Source organism: Mirounga leonina, unplaced genomic scaffold, assembly GCF_011800145.1.
Source record: "Mirounga leonina isolate KUSES-001 unplaced genomic scaffold, KU_Mleo_1.0 Mir_125, whole genome shotgun sequence".
NCBI classification, from domain to species: domain Eukaryota; kingdom Metazoa; phylum Chordata; class Mammalia; order Carnivora; family Phocidae; genus Mirounga; species Mirounga leonina.
Genome location: NW_023270305.1, coordinates 48680331 through 48703635, shown reverse-complemented (window position 1 = coordinate 48703635; position 23305 = coordinate 48680331). Strand labels below are relative to the sequence as shown.

At 43.6% G+C, this 23305-nt stretch overlaps 1 protein-coding gene across 1 annotated transcript in view; it reads right to left on the bottom strand.

The window, feature by feature from the left end:
• SPRED2 (sprouty related EVH1 domain containing 2) overlaps positions 1-23305 on the bottom strand; it is a 115042-nt gene that overhangs the window by 11931 nt on the left and 79806 nt on the right. Inside the window, exons 2-4 of the mRNA XM_035001410.1 lie at positions 17828-18005; positions 9634-9802; positions 7395-7459 (exon numbers count right to left, since the gene is read on the bottom strand). Coding sequence (XP_034857301.1) covers positions 7395-7459; positions 9634-9802; positions 17828-18005 — 412 coding nt within the window. The remainder of the gene's footprint in view (positions 1-7394; positions 7460-9633; positions 9803-17827; positions 18006-23305) is intronic.

The following is a 23305-nucleotide window of genomic DNA, read 5'->3' as shown; positions in this document are numbered from 1 at the left end:
GAAAATGGAAAGAATAGTATCCTGCCAGCCACAGCTTAAAAAGATGAGATAGATACATGTAAATGAAGAAAGACACAAGTGGGAGGGCTAGCAAAATGCCTCTGGGCGTCCTGAAACTGAGAGCATTGCAAAGCTTTTGTTTGAGCCTTAAGACGTATTAATTGCTTTAATTTAGCCATTGTAGGTATTATGGGGGTCGAATAAAAAGATCCTCCCCTTACTATGCAATGTGAGCTTGATCATTATTGTCATTTAGAAGACAAAGCAGCTCCCACCCATCTTCTGAGACCCTGCAGCTACCCTGTGCAGTGCTGGGTGTCAGCCAGCAGCAGTTATGGGGACGCTGCTTCCTGGTGTCGACCACAAAGCATACGGCTGACCCTCCCGCCACATGTTTGCTTTTCTTAATCATCCACCATCGATCAGCTTCACTGGCTAAACTTTGTAGAAGTAGCTTACATTTTCAACCTATCTTCTTTTTTCCGTAGCCTCTCCCCATCCCACTCTGCCCCAACCCTTGACCGTTGAAGGTTGAGACAACAGAAAACATTTTTGAGCCACTGATCATCTAAACGAGACGGGGGCTTTCCAGCAGGGACCCGGGGAACCTCAGGCCTCCACTGAAGTAGTTTGGAGCCCAGGCACTCATTGAAGAGGCCGTCGTTCAGGAAGCTACTTGGGAATCTGGCATATCTAATAAGTAACATTTACTGAAACGTATTGAATAAATACTTCCTCTTAAAACTCTCTGAAAGGCGGCAGGCAGATGTGAAGTTTGCGTTCTGGGTTGGCAGGGTAGGGAGCCTTGGTGATTTTATCTGCAGACGTGGAAGTGCCACTACGTCGCTCACAGGGTGGCTGTGAGGCCCACGTGCGGAGGACCCGGCTCCAGGGGCAGCCCCACACCACAGTGCCTCTCCTTCCCCTCCCCTGGGCTGGCAAACAGAGGCCCGGAGGAAATACATTCACCTTCACGAGGTTCTGAGTTCCAGAGGATCAGCGATCACAGTTCACTAGTAGCAGAACCAAGTCTGGAATGCAGGCCTCTCCCTAGCTTCCAAACTCTGCACACTTGGCTCACCCACCACTTCTTAGAAAATCAGTAAACGAACCCCCTTTATTGCAGAATTAGATTTGCCTTCAGTTTTAACGTCTGCTGGGATGGAGCAGGTAGAAAGAACTACAAGAAAAGGGAAATGTGGCGTGCTGCACTTCTTCCCCACCAAGCAAAACCTTGATAATTACAAAATGCAACGAATTCATCGTTTTCCTCCTTAAATCAAGAATGAAAACAAGCACAACTTGCAAATACTCAAAAGCCCATCTAGGACAAAACAAATTGCTTCTCAGGACTTTGGTTTCAAACACTTGCTGTAGCCACGGTTTACAAAACACCTGGGGTGGATGGGAGGTGCCTGGGATGTCATTAGGGACAACTCCTCTGAATAGCCAGAAAGTAATAAAATGCAGCTTGTGGTAAACAGGATGTCAAGGGTTCAAGCATAGGGCACGAGGAAGGAGCAAGTTTTCCAGTCTAGGCAAAACATGGCTGGAAGCGGACGGTGTTCTAAAAGATATTTTTCCTCTGTGAAGGAGGGCTGCCTGCCTAAAGTATGATGAAATGCCAAACGTAAGCCAAATACCAGCCTTTTCCAACCGGCTTCAAGGTGAGATTTTAGACCCACGCAAAATGATGTGGCTTGTTCTTCTCAATTCGGCAAAGGATGGTACCCAGGTTAATACCATTTTGGGTGCCCGGGAAGAGGAGGGATCTCATTACACAGGACGGATACCTTCAGGCACCAAGGCTTAATTAGGAATCGCTACCGAGAAGGGCTGCCCAAATCCAGAAACGATACTTAGGTGGTGGTAGTAAAAACCTAGAAGGCAGGGAAAAGATAAAACCTTATATAGGGGAGGCTTTCCTATGGTCAAGCTCTGAGTTGCTATTCTGGGGGCCTCTGGGCTGCGACACTCGCTCAGGAGGCTCAAAGTCTGTCACATGAACGGGCCACACAGGGCACGGCTCATCTATTTCTCCTCTTTTCTCTCCCCTTGCCAATTTGGGTCCCAGAGAACCCTAAAATATAATGCCTGTATTTGGTTGTTGTCTAAAAAAATAGAACAGCTGAAATATCCTAAGTATAATTATTCGACAGAGGAAGAGAAAAATAGGCGTGGTGAACTGGGAAGGCCGGGGGAGGGTGTTCACGGCTCCTCCACCAGGAGCTAACCGTGTGATCTTCGGCAAGTCACCCAGTGGACTCTGAGCTGCTTCCACACCCCAGGCTGTAAAACGAGGCGAATCCTGCTTTGCTGGCCAGGTGATAGGAACCCCAAATCCCTTCCAATTCTAAGACCTGTAGTTCTCAGGAGTTGGCATGTCTACAGCTAACCTCGCCTCCCTGCAAGCCAAACATTTCCAGCTAATTATCTGCACGGTGGACATACTGCTTCCTAGCACCAGGCAGAGAAAACAGCGGGAAGAAGAGCACCTCCAGCCGGGGACCTCAACGTCTGTTGTGTCTCTTTATGTCTTTAAACCCCCGATGGGGGGCGGGGGGATAGGAGGGACCAGGATTGCTGGAACTAAGGCATCTCTCCATTCCACCTTCTCCCTTGACCCCCTGGCCCCCGTTCTGAGAAAACCCCGGCACTCTTTCTTTAAAAAAAATCAACACGTGTATCATTTCATATCTCCAACAAGCTTTGCCCCCCATCTGTGTTCATGCACCAGAGAAAAATACACTTCTAGTTCTTGTGACTCCTTCTTCTTACGCTTTTCTCCATTGTTTCCAATGTTATGTGGTTATTCACTACTGTTTCCTGGTTTACAGATTTAGATATTATTTCAGGACTTCTTATTATGGAAGATGAAGACTTAGCTATTTTATACACCCCCAAGTATCTGTCTATAAAGCAAATATTTCTCCTAATCCCCAAGCTTTAGAGTCAGAATCCAGCCACTCAGCACAATGACAGCTGAAGCAGCGACAACACTTGACCGCAGATTCTAGATTAGCCTGCTCTAGAAGTATGTACACATACACACTACAGCTGCGGTCTCCCAAGACCACATCAAAATTATCTTTGTCTATCTATGAAGACGCTAATAACAATTAAAAAAGGATTGCAGACTTTGGCAGCAGTAAGTAAACCACCGGGTTTTAATGGACCCAACCCTAGGGAACAGGATTTGGGAAAATTCTTCATTAAATGGCCATAAACCCCAGAGCTGTTCTAGTTCTATACAGTCTATTTTTTCTACTTCTCTTCTCCCCCCAGCCCCCTTTCCTTGCAGGCTCCGAACCCTCTGGCCTCAGAGTCCTCAACTGTAGGGAGCTTGGAGGAAGTGAGTCCTAAGTTGGGGAGCAAACCAGATCAGCTTATCCACGGAGCTAAACTGTTCCTATCTCAGGCTGACAATGGGCCTCCTCCACAAGATATGCCAAAGCACATGTCTTCTCTGCAAGACAAAAGCACAACAGAGGGAACAGACTTGAGGGTCTTTCCATTCTGTCCCTTTCAAGTCTCCCCAGCCCTGAAATGAAAGAAACTAAAAGCTGTCGGTCAGAGGCATCAACAAGAGTGTGCCAACTCTTAGCAATGCCAAAAAAACTCCTGTTAAACAGAACACTAACCTTTCTTGTTGTCGTTGCTTTGTATTTTTTGCATTAGTCACCTTCCAAATTTTACCAAATGGCTCGGGCCTCATGCCTGCGTATTTAATGCCAGGCACAGCCTTGCCATGTAGGTATTTGTGTTCACCTGTGCCAGTCACCATAACTGAGGTCCCCATGAGCAGAGGGGGCCGGGACGAGACTGTGTTGCAAGGGGGAGAGAGTTAAGGAAGGGCAAGAAGCCGCAGGAGCAGTCAAAAGCTTCCAGTGAGCGACAATGCTAGGAGCTCAGCTCCCATTTGTAGACTCAGCAGAAAACACAGCTAGAAAAACAGGATACAAAGCTACCAAGCATCCCTCAAAATCACCCAACCTTGCATGGCCCCCCAGGATAACAGTATGGCAAATGAATAAAATATGCAAACCTATGATTGTTACATACTGCATCTGGGGTTCAGACCACCTGTTTCTTGAGCACCTTTAGAGCAAAGCTTTATAGGGTTGCTGAGACTATAGTGGTGAATGTCCTGCTTCTAATTAAAGATTCATTCAGCAAATAAAAAATTTAAACACGGAAAAAGGGCAGGCTTTCAAATGACAAGACAGAAATCATCAACAGAGTGCTTTGGAATTTTAAAGGCGACAAAACAATTGTAATCGACAGGAGGGAGAAATATCAAGACACACGAATGAATCAACAGCCCAAACTCAGAAAACCAGAACAGTTGCTCATTGGGAGTCTCTGCTGGTGGCAGTGGAAGGGAATGGAGAGGCACGGGAACACTGAGGGGGCAGCGGCGTTGGCAAGTGGCCACAGGGTGTGTGCGTGCACATGCCAAGCAGGACACTAATTTTCCTCTGAGGAATTACAGCATGGTTTCACAACCCTGAGGAGTCAGGAGGACAAGCTGGTTTGGGGGATAAGCAGGAGAGCTGGGAAAGTATGAGCAGGGACAGCCCACGCTTGGTGAGCGCCCAACGGCTCTAGGGGGAGTTGGGGTGTCTCGTCCTCCACTTTATTTCCCAACATATATGCATCAACGTGCTGTCCACAATGTCCTGTGTTCTTTCTAGCTCCAAGGAATCCCCTGAAGCAGAGGGAAGCCCCTGGTTCTAGTGGCAAAGATATACTCCTGGTTCTGTTCTCCCAGAAAACCCTCATAACTCTGGTCCATCCATAAGGTGGTTAGAAGGTCTTCTTGCCATTTATACTCTACCTATAATGAATGAGTTCCAAGTTCTAAATACCTGTCCTATCAATAAAAGTTCTAGAATACAACAAGCTTTGGGAAGCTGTAGACTATAGAGGAATCAATGCAGCCGCTCCCTTCCTGGGCTCCAGCTTTCGGACACCTCACTTACCTGGCCAGGAAGCCCCTGATGACCCTCCCCCGCCTTAACGTCCTTACTTCTGTGGGATGAGTTCCTAACAGTCAAAGGCCTAATGATGAGGCCTGCCCTGGGGAAGGGAGGTGCCATTATTAATAGGCCCTTGTTTGTAAACAAATGCAATGAAGGCAAACAGACATCAGGGCCTGCCTGGAACACAATTAAGGGGAGCGCCTTTCCTGATGAGTTCCACTGAGTGTCTGGAAAGAGCCCTGACGTTTCCACACTTCCTTTTGGGCATTCGGCTCTACCCTAGAGCAACAAGCCGAGCCCCTGTGGATTGAAGGACAAAACCGGGAGGGACGCTGGCTTCCATCACCCCTTTCCCTCCTGCCCTCTCACGATTCTGTAAGTCACTTCTGGCAGGTAGCTGGGAAGCAGCTGTGCGTGACAGTTTTGCTCTGGGGCACAGGAAGCCACCTTTTAACCCGCCTGCTGGTGTTTGTCTCTTGAAAAACGTGACAAAGGAACAGATGTAAGCAACATGCCAACTGTTGAGACGATCTGCTCGGAGCACTATAGGAAGCCTGTTCAGAGCCACATCATACCAGCCGCTCAATGGAGAGCCGACTGAATTCACTTCCTGACACCCCTACGCACGCTCTGTTCACATCACGCTAGATCCGCAGCCCTTGGGCGGCTCGCCGCGCACATCCCTGCTTCTGCCTTCGCCCCGTGCTGCCCAGCTTTGAAGCCCCTTCCTGAGCGGGGCTCAAAGGCCACTGAGGAAGAGGTCAGCCTCACCTCCTAGAGGTCTTCTCTGACCCCCAGACCCCTCCCTGTAGAGGACCCTGGACTAGAACACTTTACACACTCAGTGCCCTTCCCCAAGCCTTCCACAGGTCAAGCCAAACCGTCCTGCTTTCTCCATGACAGCTCGAGGTATGGTTTACCCACCTCTGTATTCCCAAAGTAGAGTTTTTCAAGTCACTGGTTCCATGGTGAGTGCACTGGGAAAACACGTTTAAGGGGCTACAGCCAATATTTAAAAATATGAAATAAAAACAGCTTATGAAAGATACTCTTGGGATAGGTCAGAAACTAGTGGAGAACTATTAGATGATTATTACAAAATTCCTATTAATTTTCCTAGGTATAGTAATGATACTGTGCTTTGTAAGAGAACGCCTTATTTCTAGGAGATGCATGCTGCAGTATTAAAAGAATTAAAGCACTGAGGTGACTTACTTTCAACTGGATCGGCAAAAACCAAAACCAAAACCAAAACCACATGTGTACACGCATTCACACATGCACAGATAAAGCAAACGGGGGAAAAATGTTTTAACTGCTGAATCTAGGTTTTCACTGTGTTCTTTCAATTTTCCTGCGGTGCTTTAAAGGTCTCGTAATAAAAAGTGGGAGAAAATGAAACGGAAGAGGAAAAAAATCAGAGTGCGGAACATGAAGTTAAGATGGGCGCCTGGGTGGCTCAGTTGGTTAAGCGACTGCCTTCAGCTCAGGTCATGATCCTGGAGTCCTGGGATCGAGTCCCGCATCGGGCTCCCTGCTCAGCGGGAAGTCTGCTTCTCCCTCTGACTCTCCCCCTCTCATGCTCTCTCTCTCTCAAATAAATAAATAAATCTTAAAAAAAAAAAAAAAAAAGATCTGGTTTCAGGTGTCTAAGGATGTGTGTGTTGCGTAGGTTACAATGTAAATGTATTTCTTACTGTGGGTCAAGGCCAAGAGTTTGAAAAGGCTGCCCTACGGCTTCCTCCTCGCTGCACCAAGCACCCCACAGGCTTGCAGTGGACTATTAGTTAATTAACTTCTAGAAGCACAGGACTTCAATGAAGAAGCAAGCTGAGAAATCATTTGGTCTCCAGTTATATCCCATTAACTCAAGCTGTGTCGAACTATCCAAGCCCCTTCCTGCCTTCCCATACATGGGCCTCACCTCCAATCAGCCTTCAGGCCTTTCTTATCAGATGTTTAATTACTCATCAGAAAGGCTATTCTGGCTCCCCCACCCCCACCCGGATGCCAGGGAGGGGTCAGCAGAAGACTCTGAGTTGGGTGACCAAGGGTCCCAGTTTGCCCCGGCTTGACGTGTCTTGCAGACTTTGCAGACTAGTGACTCTTGGTGTTAAAATTAGGACAGTCCCAGGCAAGCCAGATAGTTGGTCACCCTGGATCTGAGGGAAGATGTATGAGAACCTTGGACATATCGGGGAGAGAGGATGCAGTTGCGCCCTGTGGCCAATGGTACCACGGCAACATGGGCAGACCCAGTAGAGCAAAAGTGACAAGACGGAGCTCTCCCGCATGGCATTCCAACAGCGACAGCAAATGCCAAACTGCGGAGTGTCTCTCACACCCTTAAACAGAACCTCTCTCCGATTATTCACCAACTAATCCGGAAAGCAAAGGGCAAAGGGAACTTACTGTAAAAACATCATCATCGCCAAGCTCAGCTTCATTATGGATGGTGGAAGATGAAGTGGTTGAGCCTAAAAAGATAAAAAAAAGTAATAAGACGCATTTCCAAAGATGATACGTCAAAGCCAATCATTTAAAAAACATATTTTAATAAAACCACATTCCATTCCTTTCGAATGTGAGTTATCAGTAGAAATACGTAACCTGGAAATTAAGTGTTTTTAACTTTCTCCTCTTTAATTGACTCTAGCTAGGATGTTCCCTAAAGTAAATCTGCCTACTGTTGTTCTCAATCCCTCAAACTTCTGGCCTGGCCACTAGAGAACAAGCACCCAGAGAGCCACCTCAGAGGGGACAGGGGGCCCTGCCCACTGCTTGGAAGCATGCACACCACGACCAGCCTCTGCCAGTGGTGACCCAGGGGAGACCCGCCACAGTCTCCGTGTAAACAGGACTTACTTTCTGGTCTTTTCATCTGCCAACAAGAGGGTTTGACTAAATAGCTTGTAGGGTCACCTCTTGTTCTGAAATGTAGACACTGGACTCAAAAACCCAGCCTGGGGGAGCTGCATTCCAAGCGGACACCACGCAAAGAGGTTTTCTCTTGCAATGTTGGGGCACCAGTGAGGTTTTGGTTTCTGCAGGCCAAAATTTGGGCTCGTGCCTGAAAACCCAGTTTATTCCATCATGGAATGATTTGGGCGTTTCGGGTTTGATTTATTTACGTGTTCATCTTTTCTTCATTCTGGTATGTAAATCCACATAACATCCTCCTTTTCCCCTAACAGTACCTGATACTGTGTGGACCAACTTGATGGACACTGTTAATGGCCAAAAGGAAAAACATACTTAAATCTGCATATGTGATAAGTATACCAACAGGGAAATTTCTTCTTTATCTTCTTTTCTTGGTTAGGTCTTTAAAAATGTGCATTCAGAAAATATTTTGCTATTCCATAAAACTGAAATTAAAAGAACTGCTCAGAAAGGAATGAGAACTATTTAAATTTCTAACAAGGGATTGTAGGAGAAAAAAGAAGTCCTCTGCTCAATTACTACTGATCTTTCAGGAGTGTCCTTTACTAGTTTAATTTTTCTAGTCAATTGATGTTTGAGGAAAATTTGACAGAAAACAGCCAGGTAGAGTATATACAGAGAAAAATATTACAAGTAAGAGAGTCAAATTTGTGTGTAGCTTCAGTGAATACGTGGACATACTGCACAATTCTATCAATAATATAGGAGCTATTTTCTCTGTAAACATTTAGAAGCTATGTTTAATAACATTCTAAACATCTGCCACTTTATGTCAGACCCCTAATGTGAACACTGGTGTTTACTACCTTTTTGGCCATCACATGGTTGGGGTGAACAGACTCATGATCTAGCTAGAACTGTCTTACTACTGACGTTGAGGGAGTTTTCTCTGTAAGATTTGCTTTTTGCTCTCCCCCCAAATCCACAAAGAAGAATATTACTTCAGAACACTTTAATTCTTAAACAAATGCAGCCCACGTTCTTTTGTAATTAATCTCCCCAAATTCTGAATTGGGCTTTCACGTGCCTTGCTTGAGTCTTTCTCTCTTCACAGGGCCCAGGCCATGGCACCTTTAACTCTGAATGAATAACTGAATGTGTTGAAGTCAAGAACTTGTGTGTTTGCATGTGTGGACTCTAGAAAAGCCCATGAGAACTGACTGCGCAAGAGTCTTCCAGGCCACAATCACATGCAATACAGTGTCTATTACCCACTCTCCCACAGACTTGCGGCCTAACCCGAACCAGGGCTCCAGGAATCACAGATCCCCTTCCTTTTCAGAGCAGACAAACACCCTGGGCTTGCATTACAGGAAGGCAGTGGGAAGGCCTGGCACCTTCTGGGCCCATTAGAATCCACTCTCCCTTTCTAAGCCAACACGGATCAGACCAAAGCCATTTCAATAGTCAGGGGAAGGTGAAATTTGTCAAAAAGTCACTGACATGGAAGTCCAGAACTTACCTTTTTGGAACAGAGCCTAAAAATCAACTGGGATCACCCTTTACTCTGAAACCCATCTCCTTCTCCCCTGTATTGTCACTTGGAAATTGTTCTCAGTGGCTGTTCCTGAAGTTTTGGCATCTACTGACCTAGCCCCCAGGCCTCCCCCCAGTAAACCATAAATATAGGATGGCAGACAATTGGAATAAAAAAGACCTCGGAACATTCCCATTGTTCACCTAAGAATGCAATGACAAAATTTGGTACCTTCTATAAGGTCTTCGATTGCTTTCCTCACTCCCCTGTCAAAGGCTCGAGCATCAGCAGGGCTTTGGAAAGTAAGTCCAAATTTCCTATTGTCGACCTTCCAATGATGAAAGGTTGGGTTGGCTTTGGTGTAGACCAAGTCCTTTCTTACAAAGCATTCCAATACCACCTGAAGGATTGAAACACACAGGCTGGTTACTTGTGAAGGAGTTGTGATGGTGTCTGGTTACCAAAAATCCAACTAGGAACCATCCATCATTGCTGGCAACTAATGAAAACCTTCCATCCCTGCCTTCTCCTATCTATGAGTCTCTCCATCTTGAAAGAAGCCTTTGCTTTCCTTGTGGACCATCTGCTCTTTGTTGACCCCGCCCTGTTCGCCTTTGGTGATCCTCACTGTACTTTCCAGCCATCCTGGTTCTCAGTTATTTTAATTCCTCCCACCCCTCACTGGGGCGGGGTGGGGGTGGGGGGAGGTTGGTTACTACGCTGAGGGCCCAGGTCTTGGGGCTCTTGCTCTGTTTCAGATTTACTGCTTCTATGTCAGGGCCTTTGTTTTAATGGCTCTCAATCTTCCCTCCTCTGTCCTGATGGGTGTTTCCCAGTGACCTCACATGCAACATGCTGAAAAAATTAACCTGTTCTGAACTTTCTGCCAACTTCCTGTATCTAGCAATGCTGACCCTTCCCTGTTCACGTTCTCCAGCTCAAAATCTCTGTGGTTGTCTCTGTCTCTTCTGCTTTCCCTATCTCCTGTATTATTGACCATCAGGTCCACTTCATTTTTACTACAACATCTTCTAGATCAACCTCATTTCAGTTGCCCCCACCGTGATCTATTAAACTTCTATCTGAATTATTCAAACAATCTCCAAGTTTCTGGTGATGTAGGCCCAGAAATGCCTTTTACTAAGCTGTGACTTGGAGTTGATTGTTACAGACCCTTGATCATTTTATCTTTAAAATGGAAATAACACAGACACCAACATGCTTGGAAAACACTGAACTAGAAACTTAACAGGGTCACACTCATTTCCCAGGATATTCCCACCATCACATTTTACTCTTTTATTTACTCCAGTTCTTCCTGTGACCTTCACAATTTGGTACTTGATTTCACAGATTTTCTAACAGTTTCATGTGCATTAGCCTTGTGCCCCTAACCAAGCTGCAGAAGATCAAGATGTATTACAAAATAACTGCATAGCCAGCACAGTGCTGTTGTTGATAAAGATACCAGGGTTTAAGATTATACAAAGAAGCACTGCCAATCATGTGAATGTAAACGTCATTCTTCATTCATAAAAAACTCCAAAATAGCGACAATATTTATTCCTACGGCTTCATTAGGTACACCAAGATGATTTTGCGAAGTTTAATAGCTTCGATCTTGTTCTGGCAAAGCTCCACATTTAACAAAATAAGATCTTATTAATTTTAGACTAAGCGAAGGGCAAGATTAGTATAATCTGCCTAAATTTTAGAGAATAACTTTAAATGCATACAAGTTTCAAGAGTACATCTAAGCAAACATAAATTAAGTGCTGCCTAATAAATGGTCTCTGACTTAATAAGTATATGAATATAATAGTCACATTGGTATATCAAATGGAGGTCCCCAGCAGTTCACTTTATCCCATTGTATTGAAAGAAGGCAACGGTCCCCTCACACAGTTCTATTTATGGTTTAATTGCTTATTATGGCCATTTTTCTCTAAGAATAGTACAATGATTAAATGTCAGCCCAGCCCCATTCCAAATTGGGGAAATCCAAATAACCAAGGCTTTAACCAACAAATGTTATCTATTTTAGAATTTAATAGTCTCAATTCAAAGTCTCAAAATAAACTTTTTTGTAAAAACAAAGACTTCCAGTTTCTCCATATTTTTTTTAAAGCAAACTCTACCCCAACGTGGGGCTTGAACTCATGACCCTGAGATCTAGAGTTTTATGCTCTACAGATTGAACCAGTCAGGCGCCCCCTCCATGTTTTTAGGGTAAAAAAAGAATTAGTCTTTGGTCAATGTTTTCCAAGTTTAAGATCCTCCAGTGGCAAATTTTCTTAGGGAAGTTATAAAATTCTTAGAAAAGTTCAGCCACCTAAAATAAGTGAGGGGAAGGGGATCAGGTACCATCACTTTATGTCCCGTTAAACAAAATAACATCATTACATATCTAAGTTTAATGACAAAAATGAAAAAGTTCAGGTGTTTTCAACCTCACAGGTGTAAACCCTCTAGTGAAGTTTGGTATTAACTTCAAACTTGAGGAAGTCTTTAAAAAGATTATCTTTTTAAATGACATGCATGGGGAGAAAAAAAGGTGATTAAATATTGTCATTGGAAGCTTTAAAAGAATCTACACAAGAAATACATATTGTCAAAGATTTAAGTAATCTACACAAATACATGAAGGCTCCATTCTGGCTCCTCTCTCCTTCCGCACCCTCAATGCTTCTCCACTTCCAGAGTCAGCCACTGTCAGGATGGGGGACACAGAGCCAGGTCCCTTCCTGCGGCTTCTTTATATACGCACCTAAGCTTGTGAGTGTTTTTAAATGTGGCCACATCTATAACTGGCTCCGCAACTTGCCTTTTATTTTCCTTGAGAACACGTCTTAGAGAGAGATACAGGAAAGAAGTTTTGTTTCATGGCTCAGTAGGGATATGTTAGGATTACTCAGCCATTTTCCACACTAATGGGCATTCAGGTTCTTTTTTTTTTTTTTAAGATTTTATTTATTTATTTGACAGAGAGAGACACACAGAGAGAGGGAACACAAGCAGAGGGAGTGGGAGAGGGAGAAGCAGGCTTCCCGTGGAGCGGGGAGCCTGATGTGGGGCTCGATCCCAGGATCTTGGAATCATGACCTGAGCTGAAGGCAGACGCTTAACGACTGAGCCACCCAGGCGCCCCCAGGTTATTTTTAATCAGTCGCTTTTAGCAATGGTGCTGGAATGAACATCTTGATACATGTTCTCAAATTTTGTTCTGTGAGCTCTTGGGAGCCCTCCCTCTCTACTCCCTCCTCACTTCAGAGGGTCCAGGATGGCAAAACTATTTTCACATAGGGGCGCCTGGGTGGCTCAGTCAGTTAGGCAGCTGCCTTCGGCTCAGGTCATGATCTCAGGGTCCTGGGATCAAGTCCCAAGTCCGGTTCTCTGCTCAGTGGGGAGTCTGCTTCTCCCTCTCTCTTTGTCCCTCCCCTCTCTTGCTCACTCTCTCTCTCTCTCATGAATAAATAAAATCTTAAAAAAAAAAAAAACTATCTCACATAGTAAGACAGTTTTTGCCATTTCTGGTGAGGGGGCCAAAGGCACAGTGAGTAAAACCTGTGTGCCATGCATGTAGGCAAGCAACAGCACCAAACTCGACGCAAATCACCAGATTCATCACTGCCGCTCGGGCCAAGTGGAAAAGGCCAGTTTTATGTCGGATTGTCCTTGATGAAGCAGTTAACAAGTATTAAGTCTTGACCCTTGAACACACGCTCTTATCCTGTGTGGTGAAATGGGAAGCACACATAATTGGATTCTCAGATCTGCTTCTGCCTTCAAGCTGCTGTAATCCATTGCTCTGGCTGAAGTGTATGAAGAAAGGTGGGCTTTGCACAAACGCTCAGATGGAAGGGGAGGGGCACATCTAGCAGCCTGTTCACTTCTGCTGCATATGGATGAACGACTTGTGCAACTGCTTTAGTTATGACTTGAACGAACTGCCTTTCCCAGGGATCACCAGGTTTACTTGAAAGAACAACCGACAGATGAACGATGGTTATTCAGACACAGGATTTGGCAGATACTTTCTTGAAAATGGACACAGCCAGCCTGTCACTTCAAGGAAAACAACTGGAGGTATTTGTTGCCAATAATAAAATCTGAACTTTCCAGTGAAATCAGAATTTTGGACAGCTTCCCAATACTTAACAACTTTTCTAATGATGTTAAGAAATGTGATTTTTTGGTACTGCAAAATTAAATGCATCAACATTTAGAAGATCCGCTGAACTCAGTAAACCATTATTTTTTAAATGACATGATGTTAAAAAATCAGGAACGAGTAAAAGGTCCACTCAAAGTGAAAGATAAAGCAGTAGATTTTAATGTAACAGGGTATGAAAAGTTCATTAATGTGGATTCGGATCGCACATTTCAGAAACTACTATAAGCTGAGTTTTAGTGGGGTATTCAAGTACATTTACAATTACCTGAAAAGGCTACTGATATTTTTCTCCCTTTTTGAACTACTTATCTGTGTGAAGCTGGATTTTCCTCATACACTTCAACCAAAACAACAAACAGCAACAGCTTGAAAGGAGGAGTAGACATTAGAATCCAGCTATGTTCTATTAAGCCAGAGATTCGCAAAAATATAAAGCAATGCTACTCTTTTCTCCAATTATTTTTATTTTGGAAAATAGTTATATAGTAACTTGTCATAAATAGTTTAAATTTCAGTTTTAATTTCTAATACGGTAAAAAATAAGTAGCTATAACTCATAAAACAAAATCCTTCTGGGGTCCTCAATTTTAGATTGTACAGGGATTCTGAGACCAAAAATGTTTGAGAACCATTGCTTTCTTTAAATCTTTGTGTGCAAGTCTATCACTATAGGATGGGGTTTAAATATGAAACTGCCAGGTTAAAAAGTATGTACACTTAAAATGAACATCCTGCCAAATTGCTGTTCAAAGAGCTTCAGCAGCTGGAACTCCCACCAAGCGTGTATGTATGCTCACAGACCTGCACATGTACAACAAATGGAATGACTAGCCTTTTAGAGTATGGGGTTCATCTTCGTAGGTGGTTTCTCATGGGATTTAAGGAGTAAACTTCTCTAGTTTATCTAAAATGATTCAACTCAGACATTTTACATTTACATATAATTTCTCAGGAAAACTTAATTGTCCCCAACTTAAAAAAAAATTATCCAAATAACGATTTCTGAATGGATGTCTGGAATAGGCTTTCCCCACAGAAACAACAGTAGCTCTGTTCACAGGCTTCAACATATAATTCAAATAATAACAAGAACCAATGTGTTAAATTCTAGAACTGCACTACATTGGAAAAACTAGTGATAACACTGTTTCTATCAGAAAAAGCATTTCTTGTCCTAGTTGTAATACTAGCAACTCTGATACTATCCATCAAAAATGATCTCCACCCTCTCCTCACCACCATTTAGAGTGGGTCCTTCAACAACCTACCCTATCTGCAGGCTCCCACGTGGGTTCATACCCTCCAGTGGGGCAAAAGTGCTGTGTTATGGAAGCTTGGAGGCCAAAGGAGGAGTCACCACATCTCCAAAGGGTGTGTGTGTGTATTGTGGGACAGGGTGGGGGGATCAGGGTTAAGTACCACAGAGTAGAAGAGTCCAGAATTTCCCAGAGTACAAGGGGTGGAGAGATGGAGAAACACAACTGGGTGTGTGATTTCAGTTCAAGGGCATATAAAAGTCTAGAAGTGTAGAGTCACAGAATATAGAGGGGACAGGAAGAGAAACCGAGTGACTGAGAAACATGACGGGGGGAGGCGGGGGAACACGACGAGGGAACGAGGCACACAATCCTTGTGCAATAGCAACAAATAACAGAAGCTGGTCCACAACCAGGACTGCCCTAGTACCTTGCAGAGTTAGTGTGAGGGGACCAGGTTTTGGCCTCACAATGAAACGGTTTCCAATGCTGGCTCTGCTAATGACCACATGCCTAGATAGAGGAAATGGATCACTCCTTAGAGCACTGAGTTTTCCCAATGCAAGGTGGAGATAAAAGTATCTTCCTCCTTCCGAATGTTGCAGGAATTTAACTGAGGTTATTTACATAAAGGGCCCTGACCAAAATGGTAAAAGTTTACAATTATTATGTATAAGTCAGTGGTAAGACACAAGTTTATAAATACATTTCTAAAATGAAGGGGCTGGATGAGACAATTTAAGGCAATGTTAGGTTGACATAGTCTATGACAAACTATGAAAATACCAAGAAAAAAGAGATCTAAAAAGATTTAACTGCTCAGGCAAGATAATTTGCTAGCACAAAAGTAATAATAAAAAGGGAACAAGTGAAAAAAAATTCTATCAAAATTTTTGCTAGAAAAAGAACACTAACTAAAACAAAAAGGTAAGCAACAAATTTTAAGGGTATTTGCAGTAAATAAGGCAGATGAAGATTAATATCTTTCTTATATAAGAGGGCATGCATGGCAAGGAGAAAAATAAGGCCCCCAATAGATAAATAAACAAAGAACATTGACAGATAATTCACAGTTACAGCTGTTTAACAAACAAAAACACTGATGCCGTTAGCACTCGATAACATGATACCACTGTTACTCTGTCAAATTGGTAGTGACTAAAATACATGAACCTCCCACGTGTTAAAGGAAATTCTCATACACACTGGTAGCAGTTCTTTGTACAAGAATCCAAAGTCATAAAAATCTGACCCCCTGAATTATTCCAAGAAAATAGTAAATGTGGAAAATGAAGGTAGGTCATATGCGGGGGGGGGGGGGGGGAGAGGAAACTTAATATTTATAATAACCCTAAGGAGATCATCAAATAAACAATGTTACATCAACTTGAAACCAGCACTGTGGAAAATTTCTTATGAGAATGTTAAGGCAAAGCAACTGAGATACAAAATTGTTGACAAGCTCTGGTCAGAGCTATGCAAAAATAAAAATATGCACATGGGGGAAAAAACTACACCAAAGGGCTAACAGCAGTTGCACACATGTGACTTTGGCTCAGTTTTAGGGTCAGAGTGACAGGGTTTCACATACTGGTTCCAGGCCCTCAAGATGGGTCACTGAGAACAAGGAGTCTTTCTGAATCTTCCTTTTTTCAGTTATAATTACATAGGCTACTGTAAGGACACAGTGATGTGACCTAACTAAAGGGCTAGCATTTTTTTTAGCACGTGGTAGGCATTAGCTGAATGGTAGTTTTTTTGCTTTTTATTGGTCGCGTGGTTACATTGCCTTTATTGTGATTATCTTGTAAGTAAGAATGTTTTGATTATTTGACTAATACATAGGGAATTTCCTGAATGGACACCTTTCTTAAAATGAGCTATGTTCTCTCCCTTTAAACTTTCATTCATTGCATTTTTGGAAATGAATCAAGTGTGAAAATAGCATTTCTGTTAATCTACATATAACATTTACAAATTGTTCTGTCTTATCTGTTTGGTAACTTTTTTAAACAGTAAGAAGTGGTTGCAAAGGAAGATTAAATTTGTACATTTAACTCCTAAAACTCAACATGTGACACGCTTGCTGCTAAGAGTCTCAAATGTAACACTGACATTTCCTGTGGTGTCTTTGTATTTTCTCTGTTGAGATTCAATATGATCCTGCACATTTTGAACCAACAGTTGGCTTTTCAGTACATGGACAGATAGGAGCGATGTTCTTCTAGGTTCAAGGCCACCAATTAAAAATAGGTTGGAACATTCAATTTTTCTTCATATCATAGATTCGTTCCTAACTCAGAACTGGACATCCAAGTTCCTTCCTGGAACTATATGTTACGAACTACCAATGCTCCACTCATAAAAGAATAATGATCACTTTCCAAAGTACATATTTAATAAGCATGCAGAATTATTATAGACGTGGGATGCCACTACTTTTTCCAAACATGTTTTATTCATTAGTGTCTGAGACAAAAGCCACAGTATCTTTCAGATAAACAGTATTTACAAGTAACCATAAGTCAGGTGACATTCTGCCTTTGCATTTGACCTTTTACCATCCAAACCTTGATAGCATGCTCCATGAACAAACACTACATTTTTAAAAACCCCGACTTCGAAGCTCACTACCGTGTGATTCATAACAAAGCACACACTTTTGTTTTGAGTATCTTGTTACAGTGACAGAAAGACAGCTTAGTTAATCAAAGACGCCAACAAGAGAGCCAAATACACGACTTCTAAGCACCTGCGGTATATGGCGTGTGGTAAAAAAGTGCCTTTGCTGGGAAGCCAGGGTTACGTGTTGCATCTGGCATCAGCTCCCGGGTTCTAACTTCTTAAGTTTTCACGACAGTTTGAAGTCAGAGAAATAAGGGGAGGGAAAAACAACAACAACAATAACCCAACCTATGAGAAGAGGGCTTACGATTAAACAATAAAGAAATGGGGTGTTGCTGATTTAACCTGTGGGTTGCATGTCTGCCATTACCAGTTTGTCTTTCTGCCGTTCACCATGGATGAGAAAGCCGCTGCGTCCGTTGCCTTCGGGGTGCATAACCTTACAGACCCCCACGCGACTGATCCCGCCTCCTTCCTGTGGGAACCATCCCCCGCTGGAGTCATCTCTGGTCATAACCACGGCCTTGACACGCACAATATAGCTGTCACTAGAACGACAACAACAAGAAGAACGGGGCATGACAATGGTCTGGTAGCTGCAGGACACGTTTCACAATTCAAGATGACCACTGGCTGGCACTTTTCTGGAGTCATCAAAAGAAAATCTAGGTCTGGCGGCAACCTTAAAAGGTGACCCTTCTCGGGGCGTGTGGGTGGCTCAGTCGTTAAGCGTCTGCCTTCAGCTCAGGTCATGATCCCAGGATCCTGGCATTGAGCCCCGCATCAGGCTCCCTGCTCCACGGGAAGCCTGCTTCTCCTTCTCCCACTCCCCCTGCTTGTGTTCCCGCTCTAGCTGTGTCTCTCTCTGTCAAATAAATCAATAAAATCTTAAAAAAAAAAAAAAAAAAAAAGGTGACCCTTCTCAAATTTGAGGGGAAAAAAACCCAAAAAACACTTCAACTAAATACCTTGCCAAAGTACATTTTTAAAAAGATACCCAGTAAATTTAAAGATGTTTGTGAGTCTTTGAAGATGTATGCAGGCATAATGTTCTCTAGTTTCTGGGTTTAAGTATTAATAACAAAATGAATGAGCTAAATGCTGTAATTTGTTATCCCTAAGTTAGGAAAGTCAAACCTATGAACTTAAGGGGATATTACAATTTCAACCCTTAAAACTTAGTTCGCAATGAATGACCTAGGCTTAACATTTTATAAAGCTAATCATCTTCTGATTTAGCACAAGAACAGGATAATTTCCTTCCAAATCACAAATTCACCATGCAATCGCGTATGTAGGTGGGAAAAGATTTCAGTTCCAATACCCTTTACGCATGTGTAGCCTTCTGTTTATGATTTTATTTTTTCCAGGCTAAACTTCAATTTCGCAATAACTTCTTTTGCACATTTGCCAAAAATCCTCTTTCTTCTCCAGAGACCAACTCTAGCTCTTGTCATTCTCTTCATCACTTTTGGGGAAACATATTTGGGTTTTTCAGCAAGGCCATTTAAATTCTCATTTGCTGTTTTCTTTCTTTGGATAGAATTCATTTTTTACTCATTCAAACGTATATTCGCATCTTCTACATGCCAGGCACTGTGCCAGATTCTAGAGAAACAAAGATGTAGAGTAACATAGAACCCCCTCTTTCCTTGGGACTCAGGGAAGACCTCTCCTTCCCCCTATGCCAGCCAGAGCCCGGCCACTGCCATGTCCAGTCCACCAGAGACCCTTTAGACAGTCCCTCTCCTCTACACCCTTGCTCACCGCACTCACCCAGATTTCCCATGACTGCCTGTGGCTCAACTTCTACTCCCCTCCACCATGCCCCTCTGGCTCCCTTACTTCCTTGTCCCCTCCTCAGACTAGTCCTTTCATTTTGAAAACTGGTAAAATATACATGTGATAACATGTACCATTTTAACTGTACAATTCTGTGGCATTAAGTACATGGACACTGCTCTACAACTCTCACCACCATCCATCTCCAGGACTTTTTTCATATCCCAGACCGAAACTCCATACCCATTAGACATTTTTAAACCCCCCACTGTTCTCCCCTCTGCCCAGCCCCTGCAATCACCCTTCTACTTTCTGTCTCAATGATTTTGACTGCTCCAGGGACCTCACAGACGTTCCTTTCACTTTCTGAACCTACATGGAAATGTGCTCTGGGGCTGAGCTTCTGGGGCCCATTGACACAAGGCCACTCTCTCTGTCCAGCCGCTCTCCTTGCTGAGGCTTGATGTGGGGCATGCTAGTCACCTCTGCCGCAGGCTACTGGTGCATGCCCTGGTTTCTCTGAAGCTCCCAAGTCTGACCATGCCACCACTACCCTCCTCTTCAATCTTCTACAGACCTCTGGGCCGCATCCCTTCCCTCATTCCTAGAAGACGGTGGCAGATGGGCCCACTGTCCCTCCATCTCTCCACCACGATCCCTGCTGTGATTCTTGGTAATTTCCTTATTCACACAGAAGTTCTGTACAATACCTTGGCCTCTCAGTTTCTGGAACTCTTCCCCAATGCCCTTGTCTTACCCCCAACCTTAGGTACCCCAGCCTAGGTCACACCCATGACCTTGTCATTACTAATATCTGCACCACCTCCGTAACCTCAGTTTTGAGCAGCGTGCTCTCCAGCTGCCTCTTGCCAAATTTGTGGCTCACTCCCTCCACATTCCTACAAGTCTTCACCCCACTGGGACCAACCATCTATTGCTCTGACCCCCTTCCCCCGAACCTTCATGTTCTCCCTTGATTCAGTACTCAAGTTCCAGAGTCTGTCACGACACGCTTTTGTACAAAAACGTAACATGTTGCCCTCTCTTTCTTCACTGTAATGCCCGGTGAAACCCCAACCCTGGTGAAATTCTACCACCTCCTTAACTCCATGCCCTACCCAGGCTGTTGAATAGGACTTTGTTCAAAGGTCTAGTTTTAAAGTCACTAACCTCAAGTGGGCTTCTAGGTGCCCCCCAGCATGCTGCCACATTTCCCTAATCTGTCCCCAAGAAGATTATTTCACGGGCCCACCTACCTTGTCCCTCTCAGTTGATGGAGGAATTGCTTTAATTTCCCTGGGAAGACAGGCAAAGTCAGGAGGGACCTTGCACCCATGCCCACTAGCATGCCTATGACTCTGTACCAGTACTCTCGGCCTCTCCTCCTTTAACTGTGGCTAAACCATCCATAACCCAAGCCAGGGCCAACAACTCCACTTAAAATTTTTCTAGGTGCTAACAGTGCCCAAATTCACATGTCTACCCAGACCTCTTCCCTGAGCTTCAGATCAGTAAAATTAACTACCTATGTGATTTCTCTCCTTGGGCATCTGGTAGGCATATCTCAATCAACATGTTTCAGATTGAACTCTTAATTGTCAATACTTTTTTATCCTACTGGTTCTCCCTTTGAAATATAGCCAGAATCCACTTTTTACCACTTCCATCAACACTGCCCTGATCCCAGTCACCATCACCTCTCAGACTACTGCAACCTCCTCCTAACTGGCCTTCCTACTTCCACACCCACCCAACTTTCTAAGAAAATAGAAAGGTGAGTCAGGTTATGATACTCTACTAAAATAAGACACCCAGTAAGCTTCCTACATTACTCTGAGTAAAAATGAAACTCAAGCACTTATCACTCTCCTCCTTGCTCATTCTACTTTAGTCCCATTGCCCCTGTCCTCCACATTAAGCACACTATGACTTCAGGGCTTTTGCATTTGCTATCCCCCCCCCACTCCGCCCTTCTCCCCCCACACTAACTCAGCTCATTTCCTTATTTCCTCCAGGTCTCTGCCCAAGGTTATTTCATCAGAGAAGATTCTCTGTCCACTTTATATAAAGTAGTACCCTCCAATCCTCTTAAATCTTCTCATCCTTATCTTTCTACATGCTACTGAAACAACATCTGCCCTACTTGTTTGCCCACTTTTTCCAACTAGATTGTAAACTCCATAGAACCAAGGCCTTTGCTCTTTTTGTTCACTGCTACATCCCTAGAACCTACAGCAGTGTTTTTTATGTGGTAGGCTGTGGAATGAAAGGTTTTTTTTTTTTTTTTTTAAATATTGTATTTATTTACTTAGTGAGAGCAAGTGAGAGAGAGAGAGAGAGCATGAGCAGGGGGAGGGGCAGAGGGAGGGGGAGAAGCAGACTCCCCGCTAAGCAGGGAGCCTGATGCAGGGCTCGACCCCAGGACCCTGAGATCATGACCTGAGCTGAAGGCAGGCGCCCAACCGACTGAGCCACCCAGGCGCCCCAATGAATGGGTTAAATGCATGAAATTTATAAACAGGTTTTAAAAAAGTTATTTGTAGCTAACAAAATCTCTGAGAAAAAATAAAGTGTTCAATACTCATTTGCTTATGAGCCACAATAGCTTAGTTGGGATAGGACAAAGATTTCATTAATAAGAAAACTAAATTTAATAATCACATGGTTTCTTTCATTAATCCATTCATCTCATGATTCAAATCCATTTTCCTTTAGATCACAGAGATTAGGAACATTTGGTAACATTTGTTTAGATTAGTTACATACAGACAAGTTGAGAATATACTTTTCCCAGCCATGTCTCATTCATTCTAGAAAAACTAAGGGTCCTCAGGATTTGTAACTCTTCAGGATGAAACACACAGCTTTCTCAGACCTTCTGTTAGTGTACGATGGGTTCATCCCAACAGGAAATGGCCAAGGTGAATAACTGAAACTCTACACACCTCTTGTTAGAACATGCTTTTTACTTTTTTTGTGTTGCAGCTGTCTGCCGTTCTCCATTCCTTTGAGGGGATTAAGTAAACACGAAAAAGGGAAGTTTGCATGACTTATGTTGATGCCATAAACTTACTTCCAAAAAGTATTCATTTATTGGAGATTTAAAAAAATACCCCACTCCTTGGCTCTTAGACTACAGGGGCTGCTAATTTGGGTCTTTGCTTGCAGCCTGCCGCATCGTCGATCTTGCCCTAATTCCTCCTATGCTGTTTCCAAAGAGCACTGACTCCTCTGTCATGGGGTGTGTGTGTTGTGGGCAGGGGAACAGAATCCCCCCACCCCATCCTCTGGCAACAGCCCCATCAGCCAGCATTCACTGAGGCCTCTGGCTATTTAAAACAAGGCAGGGGGATAAAGGGTTGCACTGAAAGCTGTGAAGGATGTCTGGATAATCCAGCTGCATGGCCACAGGCCAACTGCTTCCTATCTGTGGTGTATTTATGTTAGTCAGGCACTTCACCCCGCCCAGAACAGAAACGACAGTGAACTCTACTACCAAAAAGGTATACGGGAGGAAAACTCCCTCCCCACCTTCCCTCTGTCTCTTTCTGGAAAGAATTTAAACAACATGTTTAAGCCAGATGTTGGGTTTGTTTGGGGGAGGATGGGACAGGAAGGGCAAGGGCAGATTAGTTTTTTAATTTGCACAAGGAAAATGGTGCTGGTATGCTTCAGAAGAAATTCAAAAAATGCTATTATTGTCAAAAATAACAAAACTTAAAAAAATGCTTCTGCAAGCAGCAACTGCTAAACGGGTGTAACTCATTAGGACCCGGTGAAGTTCCACACGTAGATCCAAACACCAACTGAATGGAGCCCTAGTGTCTGAACTTGAGCTAAACTCCCCCAAAGACTCAATGTCATTACATCTGGGATTTGACTACCACCCCCCAAATAATATCATATTCTTTCACTGCATTATGAGTAAAAAAGTGGCTTCTATGAATTGAACTGGAGACCTGCCATTTAAACGTGGTTCCTTTAAGGAGAAAGCTTTGCATTCTGAACATGGGGGCTTATCTGTAAAAATGAGACTTGTTCTATGATCACGTCAATGTGCAAAGGA